The 26,330-nt window shown below is 43.9% G+C and overlaps 1 protein-coding gene across 4 annotated transcripts in view; it reads left to right on the top strand.

Moving 5' to 3' along the window:
* Positions 1-26,330, top strand: part of LOC111158947 (AF4/FMR2 family member 2) — a 473,976-nt gene that overhangs the window by 281,864 nt on the left and 165,782 nt on the right. For all 4 annotated transcript variants that reach the window (XM_022521292.1, XM_022521290.1, XM_022521291.1 and 1 more), the window contains one exon: positions 10,488-10,532. In XM_022521292.1, coding sequence (XP_022377000.1) covers positions 10,488-10,532 — 45 coding nt within the window. The remainder of the gene's footprint in view (positions 1-10,487; positions 10,533-26,330) is intronic.

Genomic DNA, 26,330 nt, shown 5'->3' with positions numbered 1-26,330 from the left:
GATTTCAGAAGTATAGAAAAAAATGTGAACTTCCTTGAATATATTTAGCAGTGTCACTTGGCATTAATAGATAAAATTGTTTTAATTAGAGTTATAAGTAATAGGAGATCTGGAGAGGATTCAGTCCCCATGCGCATGGCTTGTTCTTTGGGCTCATCACTGTGGGAGAAGAGCAACTGTAACTTTATCTGTGGAACCACCGTGTCATCCGCTGACAATTAAGGTGATCCTAAGTGCAGGGTTTATAGAGTCAAGAAGGCGCCAAGTTCATTAGAGGTTAGTCTGAAAGTGGAGCCACTTGCAAACTTACAAAGCCTGTTCCGCTTACATGGCTTTAAGGAAAATTTAGCTAGAAGAAAATCCAACTGAAATCTGGGTTTCTCATTTTGAAGCAGACATTTTAGATCATTAGCTATGTATTTAGAAGACTGAAGTGGCTCCTTTAGGGTGAGGGATTGTGAATGTCAAGGAAAGACCTTCATTTTGCACAAGTTTGTCAAGCACTATGAGACAAAGATAGGTATTTAAAAGGTTCTTTTATAAATGGGGCTACAACACTTAATTGAAGGCCTGATAAGACGGCCTGTGGCAATGTCTTCAGAAGCTACCAGAAAAACCTGAACTCCTCCTTCACTTTTTTGCCCCAGTGAGGAAGTCCTTATATCTTTAAAAATCATAAATGCTTTTGAAGAACATGTCAGTCTCAGGTATATTATGAAAGATAATTGCATTTTGAAATATTTCATACTAACCATCATGTGATAAATATTTACTTAAATGCAAAATATTTAAAACAGCCCATCTTTACACAGTTTGGAAACTTGCCCTTCCAGTGTAGTCTAAGAATGATCTCTCTCAGGAGGGTATGGGTTAATCGGGTTCTCTGCTTCCCTACAGACAGAGTTGAATTCATTTAGCCCCCGAGAGGAGATCCTCAAGCACTGTGGCCATATTTGGCCCTGGGCTTAATTTCATCTGGCCTTCTGAGTAATATTATGGGCTTCGCCACTATGGGGTCCCAGAAAATCATTACTCCTGCTCCTGGGCTCTCGGCTCGTTTCATGCAGAATGAAGCCTCTCGCAGATTAGAGCAGTTGGAGAACTGTGAACTGTGGGTAATTAGCTAATCAGTGTTGGAAAGGACAGTATTAATAGTGGGGAGCAGAGTGTCACCTCCTCCTAAATCACTGGAGCTACTTGGCTTGCAGCTCTCCCCTTTCCCCCGCCTCCTCCTTCCTTTATCTCCATACTCAAGATATGCACAGTGTCTCCTGTGTTTCCTGTGTAGCTAGCTAGCTCTTTCTCTCTTTCCCTTTGACAATTGCCAGATAGTTCTGTTAGACTTCCCTAGCAAATCCACGTTCCTGTCCTCCAAGACAACTATTTCCTGCCTTTCCTTTTTCTTTGCATTCCCAATAGGCACCCCCCCATTCTTAGCTGATGACCTTGCCGCCCACTGCAAGGAGTAGAATAGATACAATCAGACAAGTACTGCTGCATCTTCCCATCTTTAATTGCTCCAACCCAACTGCTTATGTATCTAAACACTCTGCCTTTCCTCTTCTTACAATGGAAGCAGCATCCAGAAGTGTCCATGCTCCTATTTCAGGCTGTCCTCTCCAACTGAGTCCCAATGTGCTCTCTCCTTCTCAAGGACTTCGCTTTTATAACCATCCACTCTCTCTTTTGCAACACTTTTTTCTCCTCCACCCACTGGTATATAAAATGCCTTAATATCATCCCTCTTAAAAAAAAACACACAAAGAAAAAACCTTGACCTGGCCCATATCACAGCTTCCTCTCCCCCCGTTTGTCCGTTCCCTTTCACAGGAGGAATCGATTATTCACTCTATACTCCCATCCTCCCACTCCCTCCTCAACACACTCCAGTTCAGCTTCACGCTCACAGTGTGTCACTGAAACAGCTCTGACCAAGGTTGCCCATGACCTAGACCTTGCCAAACTCAGCCGCCAAGTCTGCATCCTTATCTTACTTAATGGCCACTTTCTCTTTGAAGCACTTTCTTCTCTAGTCTTCTGGGACACTGTGCTACCTGATATTCCTCCCGCCCCCCCACCCAAGTCCCTCCTAAGAACTTATGTTTGCATTTGGAATACATGACACGTGATAGATCACATGCTACGCTGTAGGGAAGGTGGACTCTTAGCAAAAGACACTGCAGATTGTTTTTTGTCAATGGTCTTCAGGTTCATCTTGGGACGACTAAGGTGGGAGATCAGTTTCACAGGTAAGGCCCACAAGATGTGCGTGCTGTGTGTTCTGTGTAACTTGTTGTGTTAAGGGATGCCTTCTTAATTATTCTGGCATTGATTAGTCTAAAAATTAATTTGCCTCTCCCATGCATTTCAAAAGCATCAGCAGGAAAAGATAAAAGTCTATCTGGGATTTGACAGTTAACATTCGTGCCCCATGGAGAGAATAGCCCATGGATAGGAGATAGAGAATTGAATGTTGAGAAGTCTACTGCAATGTAGAATAAAATGTATTTAGTATAACAGAATAAAATAGAAGGTGAATAAAATTACAAAATCCAAAAGATACCCAAGAGATCATCTTACCTGGCAATGTGTCTGAGACGAAGGTTTTTCTGTGGCAAAATGTGAACTCTAAGAACAGTGGTGTGTGTGAGTATGTTTGATTCGGTATAAGTTTACTGTCATAGATCTTGAAGAATCTGTCATGTATTTGGAGATTGTACACTTCCTACCTTTTGGATATTGTTTTCATTATGGCCCTTCATGGCAAATGAAAAAGTTGGTTATCTTATGTAGATCTCTGATTATTTTTATAAAGCTATGTGAGGTACAAAACATTAGGAACTTGTGATATATTCTCTTGCCTTTGTCGTGGAGGCTGGAGAGTAAGGAAGTGAGTTGTCCCAAACCAAACAGCTAATTAGTAGTAGAACTTGGACACTTAAACTCTTTCGTCAGTTTGTCTTTCTTCTGCTACTTTATAAGATCATAGTTAGCTGAAAGCGAGATGGCTGCCTTGCAGTGGCTTAGCTGCTGTACATTGTGAGAATCTGCTGTGATTGTGGAGTGGGTAGGAGTATATGGACACTCTAAAAACTCTAAATTTCTTCTTTAAATGATAAAATTCAGAAGTGAACTTGCTTCTCAGCACTCCTTGACACGCTTAGATCATGCATGTTGGCCTTGTTAACAGCAGCTGTTGACAGAGTTCAGAAGCTGCCTGACATCACTCCAGTTTGTCCATCTGTAGTTTTACAGTTTCCTCTTTTACCATAAGAGATTTAGGCCCTGCCCACAATTCAGCCATTAGCATGAATGGCAGGCAGTGCAGCAAGAAGGGATTTAATGGAATCGAGATTTTTTTTTTTAGATTTTTTATTTATTTATTTGGCAGAGAGAGATTACAAGTAGGCAGAGAGGCAGGCAGAGAGAGAGAGAGGAGGAAGCAGTCTCCCTGCAGAGCAGAGAGCCCGATGCGGGGCTCGATCCCAGGACCCTGATATCATGACCTGAGCCGAAGGCAGAGGCTTAACCCCCTGAGCCACCCAGGCGCCCCTGGAGTCGAGATCTTAATATTAAACAGTTCTTGGTTGCAATGCCCTAGCACCGCAGACAGGACAGCACTGGGTATCCCGCAGGCCCTGAGGGGTCTGTTGCAGGCCTAGAAATGTCAAAAGGAAGGGACCATGGATAGAAGATCCGTGGGTTTTAGGGCAAGCACCAAGAGCCAGCAGAAGGCTAGGAGCACAAGCAGGAAGGGCCAAGCAAGGTGGGCCAGACTGGGAGGCTGGCAAAGAGAAGTAGGAGGATATACCTTAAGTGTGAGCAGCACATTTAAGGAATCTATGCACAAAGCTTTGAGAATGTGTAAGCAGGGGGTCAGGCCCCGGGGCACCTGGGTGGCGGAAACACGGTAGCAGCAGTCGGAATAACCTCACTGTCCAGCCTGGGTGACCAGAGGAATGAGGGGTGGGCGGCCAGGCACTTCCAGATAGGCTCTTGGTTTCTTAGGGCAATCTTTCTAGATGTGTACCTCATTTTTCTTTAAGACCATAACCCTGCTCCCCATTTATAGCTCACTCTTCTATAGAAACTAGTTATTACACCAAATAAATGAACAGTGAGCTAATGGCTATTCAGAGCTCACTGAATTAAGTACTCTTCACTTGAAATTCCATCTGCCATTAGGTCCTCTCAGCTGATGATGGGCCTTTCTGCATATGCATCCCGCCCTTGCCCATGCCTAATGTAATCAGGGACAAGATGTCCTCATAATGAAGCACATCATCCGCCCTTCCCCCACTCCTTCCACCCCTACTCCCCCTTGTCTCTCTGTTGCCTTACCTCCTCAAGTTCCCTCTCCAGCCTCCTTTGTCGTCTTCAGGGAGAGCCACCAGATGGAGCAGCAGCCCAAGACTCGTCATACATTGGGCCCCTGGATGGGCTTTTCATAATTAGTTACCTGCACGGGATGTCTTGGGGGCCAGTTTACAAGGGGACCAAACTGTGCCCTTAGTGATTCTAAGTCTCAATGTGACGATGCCTAGCCACGAGTCTTAGAGGCGACTTGAGATAGAAGTCGGGGAGGGAGCTTACGATGTACATCTCAGCCCCATAACCACTCTAGGAGTGTACCTTGTATTCCCCTCCTATAGACACTGAAACAGAGAGCCAGGCAGGGAAACAAATACAGAGAAGTTCAAGTACCTTGCCCCAGTCCACAAAACAAATTAAGTATCAAAGCTGGGATTAAAATCCAAGTCAGTCCAGCTTCAAAGAGTGTATTCTTTTCACTACCTCTTGATGCCCCCAGAAAATATAGTAAATTATCTCATTTATTTGCTCAAAATAAATAAAATGTAATTGCACTCACTGCCTTTTTAGTTTTGATCCCATGGAAGATTCTACGTAAAAGGTCATTTTTTTTTTAAGCCGGCCCGAAATGGCAAGGACATTAAATTCCTTTGATCTTTATGCTCTACATTTTGTTTCTTCTGTCTTAGAGGGAACAGTGACTCCTAACTTATTTTACATGGGGTATTTGGACCGTGTGACTCTCTTAAAAATGGGCCAGAAACAGTATTTGAAAGTAAACTCCCAATCTGTGGGCACCCAGGCTTTCAGCTGTTCTAAAAACAAACTGGAAGATGAGCTGTTTAGCTGTACCATGTAACGGTTGTGAAATCTTTTTTGTTTTGATTAAAAAGTCCTATTACCTGAGGACTTCTGTTGGCAGCTTATGTAATATTAACTGTTCCTGTTTAATCAGGGCCTCATGAATACCAACTAGAATAGGGACAGGTTAAGGTGAGGCAGGCAGCAAGGGACTGACAGATCCTAATGGGAACTGGGTTTGTAGTTTTCCAAATTGGAGATGCAGGACTCCCTGGGTCGGGTGGGGAGATCGAGAGATCAGAACTCCAGAGGCTACAGTAGCCCCTTGTTTTTACAAATGACAGACCGTGAGGATTAAACATTTTAAAAAGCCGGCAACTCATTTGGTAATCCAATATCATAATCTGACTTTTCGTTCTATTGGTAATGCCACGTCAGGGGAACTCCGTGTCCCATAAATCAATCATGGGGATAAATGTGGCAATTTGTTAATGAAAATACAAACGGAATTAGTTCAGAAGCTGCCATGGATGTCAGTCATGCATATCGTTTGACTGGGCCGTTGGCATGGTGTTTGGTGTTAGCAGTGTGACACTCTGTGTTAGGGGAACGCAAGCATTTGCTGGCGATTAAACCTGTGATTTTTGAGTTTTGCTTTACGAAGTCTTTGTCAAGGTGGAATATGCCTGGAATCATGGGCTTTGATTGCCAGATATTGTGGGACAACCTCAGGGTGCTTTTAGGGGAAAAGAAAAAAAAAAAAGAATGACCCTTCTCTTGCAGTCCCTTAATAATAATACACTGACAGGCAGGCACTGAGCTCTCCCTGCCCCCCGCCCTGGTTAACCATGTGATGATCATTATTCTTTTAATGTTTTACATTAATCTCCATGTTTTCTATTAGTGCTAGCTGCTGCTTATGTCTCTCAATGCCACAATCAGGGTATTTTTGATATCTTGTATTACCCTAATCGCCAAGAAGTATGCTCCAAACTGATTAATTCTGGAATGATTAAAACATCCTATGCAATTCATTTATTGTTGCTGCAGTTAATTGAATATTTGATGATTTAAAGGTACCCTCATTATTTCCTAAGATATGTATTTATCACCAGGCAGATGATCTGTGCGTGGTCTCTCTGTGGGTACATGGGGTGGCAGGCTGCGCTGTCACATGCCAAGAGGGTAGGCACTCGGGAGGGCTCTCCATCAACGCCCCCACCTGCCCGCCGTGTGCCTGCCTTCCCTGGCCCTCAGAGGACCACATCCGTGCCCAGCACAAGAGGGTCGTCTGGGGCCAGGCGGGAGAGCACAGGCTTGCCTCTGCTGCACGCAGCCTGCTCTCTGCTCTGGGAGGAGGGGGCGGAGAGGGGGATGGAAAGGACGCTGCAGCTCTGAGTGGTTAACTTGCGCTTTGTGGACTATCTGAATGCTCAAGGGTGGATTGAAAGAGAGGAGAAGGTGGCTCGGGAATTAAGCAGCAGCTTGGCAACTCGGCGGGCAGCAGTTCTAATCCCCGTGTCACCACTAGTTCTCTTAGTCTCCTTTCCCACCTGTCCGAGTGACTCCAGAAGTACTGCGAGAGGAGCGTGTGCATGTGTGCGCGCGCGCGTGTGTGTGTGTGTGTGTGTGTGAGAGAGAGAGAGAGAGAGAGAAAGAGAGAGAAAGAGAGGAGGGGGAGTGCCACTGGGCAAAATTCTGGGGCTGAGCCCCTGCCTCAGTGCAGCTGTCTTCAGTGTGCAGAGTGATCCCCCCAACCCGGCGTGCAGCTCCACAGGGGGTCTCAGAGACTGAAGTGGCCTCAGGTGGCTCCACCACTTTTCAGCCATGACAGATCCTTGGTCTCTCACTCCCATGTGGAGTGAAGACTACAGTGGGGACCTCGGCAGCTGGGAGCTTCTGTCAGACATGACTCTGTCCGTGAACCCGGTAGGTACCCTCTCCCCACCACCTGATCAGACCTCCTGTTCTGTATTTTCTGTTTCCCGTGTAAATGTTTGTCTTCTCAGTTTGCATGGAGTCTCAAAGCCAGAAATTATGTTGTCTTCAGTGTCTTCAGACCCTCCCCTTTGGCACCATCCTGAGCACAGTGTGAGCTCAATCAGGATTTGTTGTCTAAAGAAATAAATGGGAGAACTGATGAATAGGCGGTCGGGCGGTAAATACGATCCTATTACCCTTGTCATGACTACCTTACAATGTATGTCACAGTGGGTCTCTAATTGTTTGTTTTGCCATCCCATCCAGACATTTAACTCCCAGAGAAAGAGGCCAAGTCTCAGAGCTGTTTGTGTCACTGCCCCCCTGCAATGCCTAACACTATTCTAGGCGCAGAGGAAATGCTCCGCTGCTTAATTCAAAAGCACTTGCAGGGGGAGAAGCATTTGCCGCTCAAATGTAGTTGTCTTGCGATGGAAAAAGCTGTGGGGCAGGGCTAGACAAGTTTACAGGACTAGTGACTCCACGCCTATGCTGGATTCCGGGATTTCTTAAAAAGAAAAACAATCTGAACACTCGGTGTGGACACAGACTTGTGTCCTTGTCGGCAGTCATTCCCAAACCTGAGTGCTACTGACCCCAAGAAGTCGTTATTAGATTTGCTGCAAAACCCCAGAGTTGACAACTCTTTCTATTTTGACAGCAGTTCCCCCATAAGGAAATGGATACTTTATAATACCAGGTATAGGGATGATATTTGCAGGGGGTGAGAGTAAGTCAGTTCTTTCCTGGAAAAGACGAGAAAACTCAACTTAGTAATAAAGCAGTGAGGAGAACAACAGGACAAGGGGTACAAAGCACGTTTACATTACTTATATCATATGCTGCTCACAGAAACCCAGTGAGATTTGAAAAGAGTGGGTATTAGTATGATGGCGATTTTATTTTATTCTACTTTATTTTACAGTTGGGAAAACTGGAACTCACAGGGGTAAAGTTACCAAGTCCTGTTTCTGAGTGGTAGGGCTGGAACTCCCACCCAGTTCCTTATACACCCAGAAGCAAGTGTTCTTGTGGTGTCTGCACATTACTTATATGTTTTTCTCTGTGGTTGGAAAATTAACATTATGTTTTTTGTGTGGGAACAAAAAGAGCAAGGACCTTTTTCTGAGAGCGGGACATACATTTTTAGCCCAGGAGGCCCACACAGACAGAATGCAACAATGATATGGAAGATTTAATTCTGCTAGAATCATTTTGACCTTTGGCAAAGGTTATTTCTTAGAAGTTCAAGGATTGTCTTGGAAAATACAGTTGCTAGAGCATTGAGCAATGGGATGAGATTGTATCTGTGGTTAAAACTAATCCGTTGAGTTCTGTAATACTGCAGGGCGTTAGACCGGCATCTCCCGGTGTATGTTCCACAAACACTCATTCTGCATGGAATGGTGGTATTTGATGATTGGGAAACAAACAAACGAAAAAATCACAAAAGCTAAAAAGCCCAGAATTCAGTGGTCAAGAAAGTTGGGAACATGTGTTAAACAGTTAGATGGATGTCTTGGAGCCTTTAATTCGCACCGTGGATTTCCACATAGGGGTTGGATGGCAGTATTTCCCACACCTATCTGGACATGGACTCTTTAATTTTGCACAACTAGTGCCTGTGGGATGGTCTTAGGGAGCGATACACACAGTTTCAGTCCTACATGAACTATGTGATTCCTCCTATTTACCTTTCTCTTGAGTGTACAGACTCCACGAGGGAGGAAGCTATGTCTCCTTTTGCTTTTCATGGTACCCGCGCCTAGCATAAGGCTGGAGGCATAGTCCCCAGCCCTCAGAAAAGTTGTTGAATGAACAAATGTACTGTGCTAGGCCAAAGCATACCCATAGTTCCCTATTGGGGACCTGCATTTAAGGTCCTCTGGAAAGTAATGCCTGGCCCTCTTTTCCTGCCTTTCCTTCTACTGTTCTTTCTACCCAGTGTTAGAATATTACTGTGCTGGGAAAGAGTGACTATTTAATTTATCATCCAAACTGGGACATTTGTGAGGGGGATTTGTGAGGGGGAAAAGGAGATACTGTCAATAATAACTCCAGGATAACAGGTGTAAACTGGAAGCGTACCAAATACTGGGTAGTCCCTTCTTTATGGGGGACTCTTCCTCAGCCTGCCTCCCCCACAAGGGATTTTATGCTTCTGAAGCAGGGACTTTTACATGAAAAAGGTACTGAAAAAATGCAAGGTGAAATTAATACCACTACAGCAGTGACTTGAATGCTGAATTAAGATTTGCTGATGGTTGTAACATGTTTTCTTGCAAATTTGAGGGAAACTGGGGCCATATTCTATTTTCCATTTCCCCAAGTAGAGTTATGTTCATCCTTCAATCTATTGGAGTACGAGGGGCTCATCACCTAATTGCCCCTGTGAGAGATTTGGGATGTATAGTCTCTGTGATTGTGCTGTCTTTAGAGGACTGACATTTCACCTTCTGAGGCAGTGATTTAAGGAGACCAAATGTTCTCCTTGCCAGAACTGGAGGGAAGCAGAAGTGACAAATTGCAGTCCTGGAGAGGGAGAAAGTATGAAGGAGAGAGAGAGGTTTGGGGGATGCCTGCAACTCACACAGGTGATGTCACACCCGGCAGACCTTTCTTCGGTGGTTGTTCCATGCCCACATCCCTCGCCAGTCACTGCCTTCAGGCTGGTGCCTTAGTTTGGTGCTGGCTTCTGGCTTTCACTGATTACAGAGTCGCTGGAGGATAGAGCCATGTGCCAGACCTGCAGTGAGTCCTCGGGACATTTCTGCAAGTTGCTTGAATTTTGATTGATCAGGAAGATGTCACGCTGGGAAAGATAACTCATGGGATTCACTTTGTATGTTTGTGAGATGCTCTCTCAGTGCCAAGGCATGCCTGCAATTTACACAGGAGTCTGAGCCTTGGTGTTTTGGATAAAAATTGCAGGCAACTGGTTAGACTCCTAAATTTAAAAAGAACTTAATTCAGTCATAGAAGTATGTCCTATAGGCCTCATGTTTTTAAAATCTGTGATTATGAATAATAAACTCTGGCAGAGAGTCAAATGGGCCTTAAAGATGAGGAAGTCGAGCTCCTTCTTTGGGTAGATGAGCAAAGTAAAGCCTGGGTGATGGGGAGGGTGGGGGGCGACAGCCCAGCATCCCACAGAAAATCGGTGTTGGAACAAGCTACTCTCTGCACCTTGCACTATGGTCTTCCTGCTTCATTAAGGCAAAACAAAATTGGCCACTAGCAGATACTTTCAGCTTTGTACTTACCAGGGAAAGCCCCACATTGATAGCTCTATTTCCTTTCTTTACAGTTTTTCCTACCGTGTAAAATATGATACAACAAGCTTCTCTGAGAGTAGCTAAATGATGCTTAATTTCTGTTTGTTTATTTTATTTTAGGTAAGCCTTCCCAGTGATCCAAGCTGTGTTGAAGAAATCTTGCGGGTGAGTTTAAACCTTTATTCCTGTGCCTTTTAATAACGAAGCAATCTATCTGCTTAAGCTGTTTCAAGTAATTACTGCGCTGTTTCTGGGAGTATCCTGGTGGGGAATCCTCTCATTCCACTTCAAGACCCTTCTGCTTATACCTCCTGGCTCATTTCTCACTTGTCCTCTCCCCATCCCTGGCCAAGCTAGTCTTGTCATCTCCCCACGCTTCTGTTTCATCCTTGCACCTTTCCTGGTCTTTCTTTTGAGACTCCCCTCTTTTGTTAGTATTCTCCCCCTCTTCAAGCAGCCTACCCTAAATCTTGGGCTTTCTGCTCTCTGGGATCTCAAGCATCAACTTCACTGCTACCTCCCTTGCCAACACGGGCTGAAGAAGGTTGTGGGGGTTGCGGCCTTTGATGGGGGGGGCAAGATGTGGGAGGGTGGAGGGCAGTGAGGAGGAGAGACTTGAGAGAAGGTAAGCTGTAGGACCTGTTCCTAACGGGAGGGAATGTGTGCGTAAGAGTGGCAAGAGGTGTCAGGGACCTCTCCCAGAGCAGTGCTTAAACCAAAGGCAATACCAGAGCCTAGCCTGGAAAATGGGTCTCCCGTCTCTGGCTGTTAGCACCATAAGGCAAGGCAATGTGGCACGTGAAGAACAGGAGTCATGGCACTGAGTCCCAGAGCCAGCCCTGCTGTTTGTCACTCTGCAGTTTGGACAGAGAACTCCATCTTTCTGAATCTCCATTCCTTGTCTGTGAAACAGGATGTTAATACCTGTCCTAATTCCCTTAGAAACCGCCAAGAGGTAGAGATGCTCATTATTATGATAAATGATGATCAGTGTGGCCATGAAAAAATCACACAGTCTTGCCGCCTAAGGAAAAGAATAATCTGTGTGCCATTGAGAAGTCTGCCCCCCACCACCCCCCACTTACCAAATGTGAGGAACTCACCCCACTTCTGGCTGAGACTCCCTGTGCTGTGTTACCTTCTGTGACAGCACAGCCCAAGGAAAAAATAAAGAGGACAGAGTTGTTTATTGTCAAGTTCACCTGGCCACCAATTTTACCTGTTGGGGATATGCGTGCCACATTTTCAGCCCATGAGCGTTGTTACCCACAAGATGATACTCTGATCAGAGACAAAAGTATCCGAATTGGGGATATAATGGCTAATTTTTACAAAAAGATTTATTTATTTTAGAAAGAGACAGAGAGAACATGAGAGAGGGGAGGCAGAGAGGGAGAAGTTCAAGCCCACTCAGGCTGAGCACAGAGCCTGACCTGGGGCTCGAACTCATGACCCTGAGAACACAACTTGAGCTGAAACCAAGAGGCAAACGCCCAACTGACTGAGGCATGCAGAAGAAGAGCTCAGGAATCCCTCTGTCATCTTTTCTGGGGTCTAAGGGTTGGAGTGGAGCGTGGGCAGCTGTTGAGAAATCCACTGGCATGCTCCACCTGGGGACCACAGCTGCCTGTTCCTTCCATTGTGTGGAGATGGGTCAGATCAACTAGAGAAACCAAATGCTTGCTTGTGTGTGTGTTGGCTGCCTTCCTGAAAGAAAGGTAACACAGCAAGAAATCTCTTCCTCTCTCCCAAATGAAATCAGCGGTCTTTTCTTAATTCCCAAAGAATGTGGGACCCATTTCAAAACGTTCACCTAATTGGTCGCAGTTGGAATCTCTTCTTAAGACCGGCCTGGCCCTGGGGTATATGGGGCTCCCACGCTGCCCCACTGCCCGAGTGAGGGGAGCCTGGTGAGCACCTGGCAGAGGCTGGGGGCCCCTGTCTGCTAGAGGAGCCACTTAGAGAAACAACAGAATGTCACTTAAACACGGAAAGAAAAGAAGCAGGTTGCCTTAATAAGCTCGTAAAAGATAGCACCCTTTGAGGAGGTAACAAAAGTCCTTCTGTTCTTGAAAGAGAATCTAGGGAAATGTTTTTTGTTTTGTTTTGTTTTGTTTTGTTTTTGAAGGGCTATAGATTGTATAGAATCCTGGGTATTTTTCAACAGCATCATTAATGAGTGGGCTTTCCTTTATTGAAGAATGACATGTCTCATTTCCCATGCTTAGAATAAAAATAAGCATTCCAAAGTTTATGTCCTAAATTTTATGAGTAATTCTTAAATTTGTATAGCCCACATTGTGTGGCACAACAGGTTCGTGGTCGTGTTTGTTTGAGGGCTGTGGAGCCCAGCGGATAGTTCCACAGCTCTCTGTGTGGCTGTGCTCCCCATCTGCCTCCTCCCTGGTGGGTGTGAGGGGGGGGGCTTTACCCTTCCTTTTTCCCTCCACCTCTCTCTGACACCTTCAGCGTTTTTCAGATCAGCCAAGAGCAAGGGCACATTCTGCCTCATTGAAGTGTAGCTGTGGGGAAGAAGGGGTTCTGGCCCTGGAGTAGGAAGCCCTGGGTCCCTCACTTTCTGTGTGGCTTCTCAATTTCTTCGTGCAGCAAACAGGGGGTAATAACTCACCCTCCCACCATACGACCCACCTGCAGTGAGAGAATCATTAAAGTGTGCACACGGTTTGCGCGGGAAACATGGAGAGCTCAGTCTGTTTGCTCTCTCAGCTTCCCCACCTCACTGATCTCCCCCCACCCCGTTTTTGCCCTCCACAGCCCAGCAGGCTAAGCATGCAAACCCACTTCATCTCCCCTGGGGACAGACTTCTTTTATTAACCAACTGCAACAGAACTGGTCTCTCCCCTCTCTCAGCCCCTCAGTCCCCAGGCAATGGAAATACTTTTCCCTAATGCATTTTATTTTTGCCTCCTTTTCCAAAACGCTGTTCCAATTCAAACCGGTTGGCTTTCTTTGTGCTCCTACTTCTCATACCATCTTAGCCCACCTCCTCTGGTCTTCCAGGGCTAACTTGACCTGATAGGGTGACCTTATTTTTCTGTGGCACATGACTGCCTTTGAAAACACTTGAACCCCATTATCTTATTTTGATAAGAGGAAGCATGGGGTGGTCCCTATTTTTTTCAGGAAATTAAGGCCCAGAGAGGTTATAAATGACCTGCAGCGTGGGTGAAGCTAGGTTATGGTGGAAGCAGAAAAGGAACTTCGTCTCCATTTTACACTATTCCAAACTGGCCACCACCCTCTCACAACCCTCTGGATTAAAAAAACAAAACAAAACAAAACAAAAAATTGCCCCAGATGCTGGCTGACTTAGTCCTAACCACTCTAAGAATCCCACCAAACCAATGGAATTTGAGCAGGCATCAGGAGTTAATTCTTTCTTCCTACCATTCTGAATATATTCAAATATCACCTCAAATAATAAAATATTAACAATGGCACATAACTGCCACTGATAAAAAATAAGAGCAATGTGCCACTTCCAGGCAGAACACTTGAGAATACTAGGTTGGGTACATCTTGAGTCTGTGACAGCACAGCCCAAGGCAAAATAAAGAGGACAGAGTTGTTTATTGTCAAGTTCACCTGGCCACCAATTTTACCTGTTGGGGATATGCGTGCCACATTTTCAGCCCATGAGCGTTGTTACCCACAAGATGATACTCTGATCAGAGACGAAAGTATCCGAATTGGGGATGTACTGGCTAATTTTTACAAACAGATTTATTTATTTTAGAAAGAGACAGAGAGAACACGAGAAAGGGGAGGCAGAGAGGGAGAGGATGAATTTCAAGGCCACTCAGGCTGAGTACAGAGCCTGACCTGGGGCTCGAACTCATGACCCTGAGAACACAACTTGAGCTGAAACCAAGAGGCAAACGCCCAACTGACTGAGGCATGCAGGTGCCCCTCTATGCTACTTTTGGAAGAGCTCAGGAATCCCTCTGTCATCTTTTCTGGGGTCTGAGGGTTGGAGTGGAGCGTGGGCAGCTGTTGAGAAATCCACTGGCATGCTCCACCTGGGGACCAGAGCTGCCTGTTCCTTATGTACACTAGGTCGCATACACCTTGTGACAGTCCCAAAACTCTGCATCTTGAGTCCCATTTTGCAAAACAAACACCTCACTATGCATTCGGCTCTTGTTGGCACACTCAAGTCCATTCTGCCTTCCCCAACTGCGGTCTCCTTTATGACTAACATCATGATGGCGCCAGCTACCATTCCTTCCAGCTGCCGTTGTCTCCCTGATTCGTACAAATCCAGTTATGCCAAAACAACTTCAAGTAGTTTTTCAAACAGACCAGAAACCACCAGCCCACAGCACCTCTCCTCCAACTGCCCTTCTGCCATAAAACATGCTGTGTAGATCCACTTGTCTTCACTACTTGTCAAGTGCATTGTTGCCTAGCCTAACATTTTGCAAATCAGAAACATCAAGGTGGGTGCCTGGGTGGTTCAGTGGGTTAAGCCTCTGCCTTCAGCTCAGTTCATGATCTCAGGGTCCTGGGATCAAGTCCTGCAAGAGCTTCCCCCTCTCTCTCTGCCTGCCTCTCTGCCTGTTTATGATCTCCTCTCTTTCTCTCTCTCTCCCTCTCTCTCTCTCTCTTTCTCTCTGTCAAATAATAAATAAAATCTTAAAAAAAAAAAAAAAGATAAACATCAAGGCAGCGATGGTCCCAGCCTGTGCACCTGCTTTGGTCAGTGCGCCATTTGCTCTTTCAACTCAAGCTACCCTCGAGTCCAAACAGAAATGAAAACTAACAATAACTCTGGTGGTGTTCTGCAGTTACAATTCATCTATCAGATGAGGGACTCTGAAGCTGCTCATATGTAATAATATGGGCCGCAACAGCTTCTCTCCTGAGCTCCACGGGGTTTGATGGGTCCTCAAGTAATCATTTCTGGAAGAGTTCAGCCAAGGAGAGCTGCGTGCACTAAATGCTACTAGCTGAGGATGGATGTTCAGTGATTATTTGCTTGTCGGTGGTATGATTTATTTGTTCCTTGCAAGAATTTACTTAAAAATATCAACAAACTATCAATTAAGTCCTTTCTTGAGTCAAAAATGCAGATAGAGCATGTCTCTTAGCCCTGATACTGAACAGATTGTGTTTCCTAGCAAAGTACCTTCAGTAGTTGATAATTTCATAGTCTAACATCTGTAAGCGTAATTCACTGTTTATGGGGAATGCTGAATTTGCTAGCTAAGATTTACAGAACTCGATTTGATAAACTGTATAATCTTACAGATCTCTCCCTGCCATATGGATCAGGTTGGTAAACATCGACATGGGTACCTCTTTTGGATGACGGCGTGATCTGTGTTTACAGCATTCTAAATTAGGGCAATTCCACATATTAGGTCTGTGTTTGGGTGTACAGTTTTAGCATGGAGAGATCTTACCAAATAATTACAGGACGACTGTGCACAGTACTTGCTATTTTTTACTTTTAAAAGGGGAAACAAATGAAGAAGCCGATCTTAAGAATGAAAAAAAATGGATCGGAGAACAAAATTGGTCAATTATCTCTGAAAGGAAATTTGATTATATTATCATAACTATGCACCATAATCAAGCACCTTTCAGTAGAATTTCTTTGATAAATTTAACCAATAATTAGGCAATTGATTTTATATCCTGTCAAATTAATGTATAAATAATGTTCAAATTGGAATCATGCAAACGATTTTCTGTATAGCAGTCTTAAATACTAGTCCTTCCAGAATGTTTCAAAAAGCATCTATCCTATTCTGGTGTGGACTTTTAAAATTATAGTTTCTTGAAATAGTAATGTAGTGTTCCATCCAAGAAAGACAACAATTGCTAAATATAATTTAGACTATAATTAATGTTAACATTGATGGAGTCAAATAAATGAACTAACTACTGATTGCACCCTCTGCTATTCTGATGACTAGCTCTTACCTAATGACATTGGGAAATATGTAAATTTGTCAGCAGGTGAAAATGCCCTTGACTGGGTAAATTATGTGGAGTATTACCTTTTCTGAAGCTAATTCAAAGCACTAATGGACTTAATACGTAGCATGCATATGTGAGGTGAGCTATTCATGGGAGCAAATTAGCCCATAAGAGATATTAGCCATTATTTGCCTCCCAGTAATCATTCTCTTTTTTCTCAAACACAAACCAACCCAGAAGAAAGATGCTAAATTTAATTATAACAACTATTATGTGAACAATGTAGGTAAGCCATCCAGTATGCTTCCAAATGCACTTAGAGCCTGTCAAGCAGTTTAAATATTTTCGTGTGGAATCTAGGGGTTTGCAGCCAGTGTATGATGTGAATTTTAAATGATTATACAGACATCATTGGGAGAATGAGTAACGTGAGTAATGAGGTGACTGGCCCAGTGATTCATGGGAACCTGTCAAACGTGGGACATGTCAGGGAAGAGATGATGTCAAATACCAGTAACTTAGCAACTCAGCATTTAGCTGTCCAGGGAGTGAGCAAGAGTAGCCCCTTTAAAGTCACCAAGTCAATATATGAGTCCCTGAATTCTGTAGGTGTGCTATATAAAAAGAAGTCTGTTTTCTGACAACCTGTTTCCTTCTGTGAATATGGTGATTTATTATTTTCTACTGAACTGAATGAAAACAGGTGAGAATTTAAGCCATGTGTAGAATTTACACCTGCTTTCTGTATCTTGGGTGTACAGAGAGGGTAATGAAATAGTGTATTGGTTTGCCAAAAAGCAGGCTAGGCTTATCTGAAAGAACTAATAGCTTCCAACTGTTGTTTGAGAACCAACCTCATTGTCCCAGCTGTGCTAGTGGGATTGGATTGGAAAAAAAAAAAATGTAATGCCAGGAGGTTGGCCGTTGCACTTGCATCTGTATAGAGGTAAGACAAGTGTCTCTGGAAAATACATTTAGAGTGAAGCCTCCCAGAGTCCTTTTGGTAGGCATCTTCCAGTTTTGAAATGAAAGAATAGAACAAAGCTCACACCTTCTCCTGTTAATTGACAAAAGCATCATGGGGAATGAGAAAAAGAAATGTGAACTGCACAACTGGTCTAACCAGAAGACATACATAAGCCTAAATCACAATTTATTCTGTGAAGGTCATACAGGGAAGAATCCAAAGGATGGTTCCCATGGTCATGGCTCTAGAGCACAGCTGATGATTCACTGCTTTTAGGATAAGTAACACAGGGGCACCTGGGAGGCTCAGTAGGTTAAGCATCCAACACTTGACTTTGGCTCAGGTCATGATCTCGGGATCCTGGGATGGAGATCCACATTGGGCTCCCTGCTCAGTAGGGAGTCTGCTTGTCTCCCTCTCCCTCTGCCCCTCCCCCTGCTGTGCTCTCTTGCCCTGGGATAAATAAATAATTTTTTTTTAAAAAGAGTAAGTGACACACCATGAAAAGCAAAACCAATATGGGAATAAGGGGGGCTGAGCGTGGAGTTTTGTAACTGGAGATTCTTTGGACTTAGTCTGGAACATACAGATCTTAAGAAGTGGGAAAGGCAGTATTGAATGAGGAGTGACATAATTAATCCACATTTGTGGAAAACACCTTGCTACTGAGGCAACGTGGCAGATTGAGATGCTGCTTTATGAGCAGCCTGTAGGCCTGATGTCTCTTGATAAGACAGAAATAAAGGCCAAAGGCCTTGAACGTACACATGGGTGTTGAGAAGAGAACTCTTGCTTGTCTGGGATGGAGCCACAGCCTCCACTGCCACAGAAACATCCTACAAACAACTCTTGTCCAGGAGGAACTTTTGTCACTAGAAAAGGTAGTAATAATAAAAAAGGAACCACTGTAAGAGCTATGCAAAAATACCAAGAGAAAAACAAAGAAGAAAAGGAAAAAAAATGTATAAAAAATGTTGTTAGGGAACAAATCAAAACTATGACCATCACAGTAGAAGGAATTATTAAAAAATGAAGCAATTTTCATCAGGATCAAAAGCTTCTGCTCAGCAAAGGAAACAGTCAAGAAAACAAAGAGGCAACCCATGGAATGGGAGAAGATATTTGCAAATGACATTACAGACAAAAGGTTGATATCCAGGATCTATAAAGAACTCCTCAAACTCAACACACACAAAACAGATAATCATATCAAAAAATGGGCAGAAGATATGAACAGAAAAATAAAGAGGACAGAGTTGTTTATTGTCAAGTTCACCTGGCCACCAATTTTACCTGTTGGGGATATGCGTGCCACATTTTCAGCCCATGAGCGTTGTTACCCACAAGATGATACTCTGATCAGAGACAAAAGTATCCGAATTGGGGATATAATGGCTAATTTTTACAAAAAGATTTATTTATTTTAGAAAGAGACAGAGAGAACATGAGAGAGGGGAGGCAGAGAGGGAGAAGTTCAAGCCCACTCAGGCTGAGCACAGAGCCTGACCTGGGGCTCGAACTCATGACCCTGAGAACACAACTTGAGCTGAAACCAAGAGGCAAACGCCCAACTGACTGAGGCATGCAGAAGAAGAGCTCAGGAATCCCTCTGTCATCTTTTCTGGGGTCTAAGGGTTGGAGTGGAGCGTGGGCAGCTGTTGAGAAATCCACTGGCATGCTCCACCTGGGGACCACAGCTGCCTGTTCCTTCCATTGTGTGGAGATGGGTCAGATCAACTAGAGAAACCAAATGCTTGCTTGTGTGTGTGTTGGCTGCCTTCCTGAAAGAAAGGTAACACAGCAAGAAATCTCTTCCTCTCTCCCAAATGAAATCAGCGGTCTTTTCTTAATTCCCAAAGAATGTGGGACCCATTTCAAAACGTTCACCTAATTGGTCGCAGTTGGAATCTCTTCTTAAGACCGGCCTGGCCCTGGGGTATATGGGGCTCCCACGCTGCCCCACTGCCCGAGTGAGGGGAGCCTGGTGAGCACCTGGCAGAGGCTGGGGGCCCCTGTCTGCTAGAGGAGCCACTTAGAGAAACAACAGAATGTCACTTAAACACGGAAAGAAAAGAAGCAGGTTGCCTTAATAAGCTCGTAAAAGATAGCACCCTTTGAGGAGGTAACAAAAGTCCTTCTGTTCTTGAAAGAGAATCTAGGGAAATGTTTTTTGTTTTGTTTTGTTTTGTTTTGTTTTTGAAGGGCTATAGATTGTATAGAATCCTGGGTATTTTTCAACAGCATCATTAATGAGTGGGCTTTCCTTTATTGAAGAATGACATGTCTCATTTCCCATGCTTAGAATAAAAATAAGCATTCCAAAGTTTATGTCCTAAATTTTATGAGTAATTCTTAAATTTGTATAGCCCACATTGTGTGGCACAACAGGTTCGTGGTCGTGTTTGTTTGAGGGCTGTGGAGCCCAGCGGATAGTTCCACAGCTCTCTGTGTGGCTGTGCTCCCCATCTGCCTCCTCCCTGGTGGGTGTGAGGGGGGGGGGCTTTACCCTTCCTTTTTCCCTCCACCTCTCTCTGACACCTTCAGCGTTTTTCAGATCAGCCAAGAGCAAGGGCACATTCTGCCTCATTGAAGTGTAGCTGTGGGGAAGAAGGGGTTCTGGCCCTGGAGTAGGAAGCCCTGGGTCCCTCACTTTCTGTGTGGCTTCTCAATTTCTTCGTGCAGCAAACAGGGGGTAATAACTCACCCTCCCACCATACGACCCACCTGCAGTGAGAGAATCATTAAAGTGTGCACACGGTTTGCGCGGGAAACATGGAGAGCTCAGTCTGTTTGCTCTCTCAGCTTCCCCACCTCACTGATCTCCCCCCACCCCGTTTTTGCCCTCCACAGCCCAGCAGGCTAAGCATGCAAACCCACTTCATCTCCCCTGGGGACAGACTTCTTTTATTAACCAACTGCAACAGAACTGGTCTCTCCCCTCTCTCAGCCCCTCAGTCCCCAGGCAATGGAAATACTTTTCCCTAATGCATTTTATTTTTGCCTCCTTTTCCAAAACGCTGTTCCAATTCAAACCGGTTGGCTTTCTTTGTGCTCCTACTTCTCATACCATCTTAGCCCACCTCCTCTGGTCTTCCAGGGCTAACTTGACCTGATAGGGTGACCTTATTTTTCTGTGGCACATGACTGCCTTTGAAAACACTTGAACCCCATTATCTTATTTTGATAAGAGGAAGCATGGGGTGGTCCCTATTTTTTTCAGGAAATTAAGGCCCAGAGAGGTTATAAATGACCTGCAGCGTGGGTGAAGCTAGGTTATGGTGGAAGCAGAAAAGGAACTTCGTCTCCATTTTACACTATTCCAAACTGGCCACCACCCTCTCACAACCCTCTGGATTAAAAAAACAAAACAAAACAAAACAAAAAATTGCCCCAGATGCTGGCTGACTTAGTCCTAACCACTCTAAGAATCCCACCAAACCAATGGAATTTGAGCAGGCATCAGGAGTTAATTCTTTCTTCCTACCATTCTGAATATATTCAAATATCACCTCAAATAATAAAATATTAACAATGGCACATAACTGCCACTGATAAAAAATAAGAGCAATGTGCCACTTCCAGGCAGAACACTTGAGAATACTAGGTTGGGTACATCTTGAGTCTGTGACAGCACAGCCCAAGGCAAAATAAAGAGGACAGAGTTGTTTATTGTCAAGTTCACCTGGCCACCAATTTTACCTGTTGGGGATATGCGTGCCACATTTTCAGCCCATGAGCGTTGTTACCCACAAGATGATACTCTGATCAGAGACGAAAGTATCCGAATTGGGGATGTACTGGCTAATTTTTACAAACAGATTTATTTATTTTAGAAAGAGACAGAGAGAACACGAGAAAGGGGAGGCAGAGAGGGAGAGGATGAATTTCAAGGCCACTCAGGCTGAGTACAGAGCCTGACCTGGGGCTCGAACTCATGACCCTGAGAACACAACTTGAGCTGAAACCAAGAGGCAAACGCCCAACTGACTGAGGCATGCAGGTGCCCCTCTATGCTACTTTTGGAAGAGCTCAGGAATCCCTCTGTCATCTTTTCTGGGGTCTGAGGGTTGGAGTGGAGCGTGGGCAGCTGTTGAGAAATCCACTGGCATGCTCCACCTGGGGACCAGAGCTGCCTGTTCCTTATGTACACTAGGTCGCATACACCTTGTGACAGTCCCAAAACTCTGCATCTTGAGTCCCATTTTGCAAAACAAACACCTCACTATGCATTCGGCTCTTGTTGGCACACTCAAGTCCATTCTGCCTTCCCCAACTGCGGTCTCCTTTATGACTAACATCATGATGGCGCCAGCTACCATTCCTTCCAGCTGCCGTTGTCTCCCTGATTCGTACAAATCCAGTTATGCCAAAACAACTTCAAGTAGTTTTTCAAACAGACCAGAAACCACCAGCCCACAGCACCTCTCCTCCAACTGCCCTTCTGCCATAAAACATGCTGTGTAGATCCACTTGTCTTCACTACTTGTCAAGTGCATTGTTGCCTAGCCTAACATTTTGCAAATCAGAAACATCAAGGTGGGTGCCTGGGTGGTTCAGTGGGTTAAGCCTCTGCCTTCAGCTCAGTTCATGATCTCAGGGTCCTGGGATCAAGTCCTGCAAGAGCTTCCCCCTCTCTCTCTGCCTGCCTCTCTGCCTGTTTATGATCTCCTCTCTTTCTCTCTCTCTCCCTCTCTCTCTCTCTCTTTCTCTCTGTCAAATAATAAATAAAATCTTAAAAAAAAAAAAAAAGATAAACATCAAGGCAGCGATGGTCCCAGCCTGTGCACCTGCTTTGGTCAGTGCGCCATTTGCTCTTTCAACTCAAGCTACCCTCGAGTCCAAACAGAAATGAAAACTAACAATAACTCTGGTGGTGTTCTGCAGTTACAATTCATCTATCAGATGAGGGACTCTGAAGCTGCTCATATGTAATAATATGGGCCGCAACAGCTTCTCTCCTGAGCTCCACGGGGTTTGATGGGTCCTCAAGTAATCATTTCTGGAAGAGTTCAGCCAAGGAGAGCTGCGTGCACTAAATGCTACTAGCTGAGGATGGATGTTCAGTGATTATTTGCTTGTCGGTGGTATGATTTATTTGTTCCTTGCAAGAATTTACTTAAAAATATCAACAAACTATCAATTAAGTCCTTTCTTGAGTCAAAAATGCAGATAGAGCATGTCTCTTAGCCCTGATACTGAACAGATTGTGTTTCCTAGCAAAGTACCTTCAGTAGTTGATAATTTCATAGTCTAACATCTGTAAGCGTAATTCACTGTTTATGGGGAATGCTGAATTTGCTAGCTAAGATTTACAGAACTCGATTTGATAAACTGTATAATCTTACAGATCTCTCCCTGCCATATGGATCAGGTTGGTAAACATCGACATGGGTACCTCTTTTGGATGACGGCGTGATCTGTGTTTACAGCATTCTAAATTAGGGCAATTCCACATATTAGGTCTGTGTTTGGGTGTACAGTTTTAGCATGGAGAGATCTTACCAAATAATTACAGGACGACTGTGCACAGTACTTGCTATTTTTTACTTTTAAAAGGGGAAACAAATGAAGAAGCCGATCTTAAGAATGAAAAAAAATGGATCGGAGAACAAAATTGGTCAATTATCTCTGAAAGGAAATTTGATTATATTATCATAACTATGCACCATAATCAAGCACCTTTCAGTAGAATTTCTTTGATAAATTTAACCAATAATTAGGCAATTGATTTTATATCCTGTCAAATTAATGTATAAATAATGTTCAAATTGGAATCATGCAAACGATTTTCTGTATAGCAGTCTTAAATACTAGTCCTTCCAGAATGTTTCAAAAAGCATCTATCCTATTCTGGTGTGGACTTTTAAAATTATAGTTTCTTGAAATAGTAATGTAGTGTTCCATCCAAGAAAGACAACAATTGCTAAATATAATTTAGACTATAATTAATGTTAACATTGATGGAGTCAAATAAATGAACTAACTACTGATTGCACCCTCTGCTATTCTGATGACTAGCTCTTACCTAATGACATTGGGAAATATGTAAATTTGTCAGCAGGTGAAAATGCCCTTGACTGGGTAAATTATGTGGAGTATTACCTTTTCTGAAGCTAATTCAAAGCACTAATGGACTTAATACGTAGCATGCATATGTGAGGTGAGCTATTCATGGGAGCAAATTAGCCCATAAGAGATATTAGCCATTATTTGCCTCCCAGTAATCATTCTCTTTTTTCTCAAACACAAACCAACCCAGAAGAAAGATGCTAAATTTAATTATAACAACTATTATGTGAACAATGTAGGTAAGCCATCCAGTATGCTTCCAAATGCACTTAGAGCCTGTCAAGCAGTTTAAATATTTTCGTGTGGAATCTAGGGGTTTGCAGCCAGTGTATGATGTGAATTTTAAATGATTATACAGACATCATTGGGAGAATGAGTAACGTGAGTAATGAGGTGACTGGCCCAGTGATTCATGGGAACCTGTCAAACGTGGGACATGTCAGGGAAGAGATGATGTCAAATACCAGTAACTTAGCAACTCAGCATTTAGCTGTCCAGGGAGTGAGCAAGAGTAGCCCCTTTAAAGTCACCAAGTCAATATATGAGTCCCTGAATTCTGTAGGTGTGCTATATAAAAAGAAGTCTGTTTTCTGACAACCTGTTTCCTTCTGTGAATATGGTGATTTATTATTTTCTACTGAACTGAATGAAAACAGGTGAGAATTTAAGCCATGTGTAGAATTTACACCTGCTTTCTGTATCTTGGGTGTACAGAGAGGGTAATGAAATAGTGTATTGGTTTGCCAAAAAGCAGGCTAGGCTTATCTGAAAGAACTAATAGCTTCCAACTGTTGTTTGAGAACCAACCTCATTGTCCCAGCTGTGCTAGTGGGATTGGATTGGAAAAAAAAAAAATGTAATGCCAGGAGGTTGGCCGTTGCACTTGCATCTGTATAGAGGTAAGACAAGTGTCTCTGGAAAATACATTTAGAGTGAAGCCTCCCAGAGTCCTTTTGGTAGGCATCTTCCAGTTTTGAAATGAAAGAATAGAACAAAGCTCACACCTTCTCCTGTTAATTGACAAAAGCATCATGGGGAATGAGAAAAAGAAATGTGAACTGCACAACTGGTCTAACCAGAAGACATACATAAGCCTAAATCACAATTTATTCTGTGAAGGTCATACAGGGAAGAATCCAAAGGATGGTTCCCATGGTCATGGCTCTAGAGCACAGCTGATGATTCACTGCTTTTAGGATAAGTAACACAGGGGCACCTGGGAGGCTCAGTAGGTTAAGCATCCAACACTTGACTTTGGCTCAGGTCATGATCTCGGGATCCTGGGATGGAGATCCACATTGGGCTCCCTGCTCAGTAGGGAGTCTGCTTGTCTCCCTCTCCCTCTGCCCCTCCCCCTGCTGTGCTCTCTTGCCCTGGGATAAATAAATAATTTTTTTTTAAAAAGAGTAAGTGACACACCATGAAAAGCAAAACCAATATGGGAATAAGGGGGGCTGAGCGTGGAGTTTTGTAACTGGAGATTCTTTGGACTTAGTCTGGAACATACAGATCTTAAGAAGTGGGAAAGGCAGTATTGAATGAGGAGTGACATAATTAATCCACATTTGTGGAAAACACCTTGCTACTGAGGCAACGTGGCAGATTGAGATGCTGCTTTATGAGCAGCCTGTAGGCCTGATGTCTCTTGATAAGACAGAAATAAAGGCCAAAGGCCTTGAACGTACACATGGGTGTTGAGAAGAGAACTCTTGCTTGTCTGGGATGGAGCCACAGCCTCCACTGCCACAGAAACATCCTACAAACAACTCTTGTCCAGGAGGAACTTTTGTCACTAGAAAAGGTAGTAATAATAAAAAAGGAACCACTGTAAGAGCTATGCAAAAATACCAAGAGAAAAACAAAGAAGAAAAGGAAAAAAAATGTATAAAAAATGTTGTTAGGGAACAAATCAAAACTATGACCATCACAGTAGAAGGAATTATTAAAAAATGAAGCAATTTTCATCAGGATCAAAAGCTTCTGCTCAGCAAAGGAAACAGTCAAGAAAACAAAGAGGCAACCCATGGAATGGGAGAAGATATTTGCAAATGACATTACAGACAAAAGGTTGATATCCAGGATCTATAAAGAACTCCTCAAACTCAACACACACAAAACAGATAATCATATCAAAAAATGGGCAGAAGATATGAACAGACACTTCTCCAATGAAGACATACAAATGGCTATCAGACACATGAAGAAATGTTCATCATCACTAGCCATCAGGGAGATTCAAATTAAAACCACATTGAGATACCACCTTCCACCACTTAGAATGGCCAAAATTAGCAACACAGGAAACAACATGTGTTAGAGGGGATGTGGAGAAAGGGGAAGCCTCTTACACTGTTGGTGGGAATGCAAGTTGGTGCAGCCACTTTGGAGAACAGTGTGGAGATTCCTCAAGAAATTAAAAATAGAGCTTCCCTATGACCCTGCCATTGTACTACTGGGTATTTACCCCAAAGATACAGATGTAGTGAAAAGAAGGGCCATCTGTACCCCAATGTTTATACCAGCAATGACCAAGGTCGCCAAACTGTGGAAAGAACCGAGATGCCCTGGGGCACCTGGGTGGCTCAGTGGGTTAAAGCCTCTGCCTTCAGCTCAGGTCATGATCCCAGGGTCCTGGGATCGAGCCCCACATCAGGCTCTCTGCTCCGTGGTGAGCCTGCTTCCCTTCCTCTCTCTCTGCCTGCCTCTCTGCCTACTTACGATCTCTGTCAAATAAATAATAAATTTAAAAAAAAAAAGAACCAAGATGCCCTTCAACGGACGAATGGATAAGGAAGATGTGGTCCATATACACTATGGAGTATTATGCCTCCATCAGAAAGGATGAATACCCAACTTTTGTAGCAACATGGACAGGACTGGAAGAGATTATGCTGAGTGAAATAAGTCAAGCAGAGAGAGTCAATTATCCTATGGTTTCACTTATTTGTGGAGCATAACAAATAGCATGGAGGACAAGGGG

The sequence above is a fragment of the Enhydra lutris genome, unplaced genomic scaffold, assembly GCF_002288905.1.
Source record: "Enhydra lutris kenyoni isolate GAN:26980312 unplaced genomic scaffold, ASM228890v2 scaffoldscaffold65, whole genome shotgun sequence".
NCBI lineage: Eukaryota > Metazoa > Chordata > Mammalia > Carnivora > Mustelidae > Enhydra > Enhydra lutris.
The sequence above is the reverse complement of the archived record's forward strand: the minus strand, read 5'-3'. Positions and strand labels throughout refer to the sequence as shown.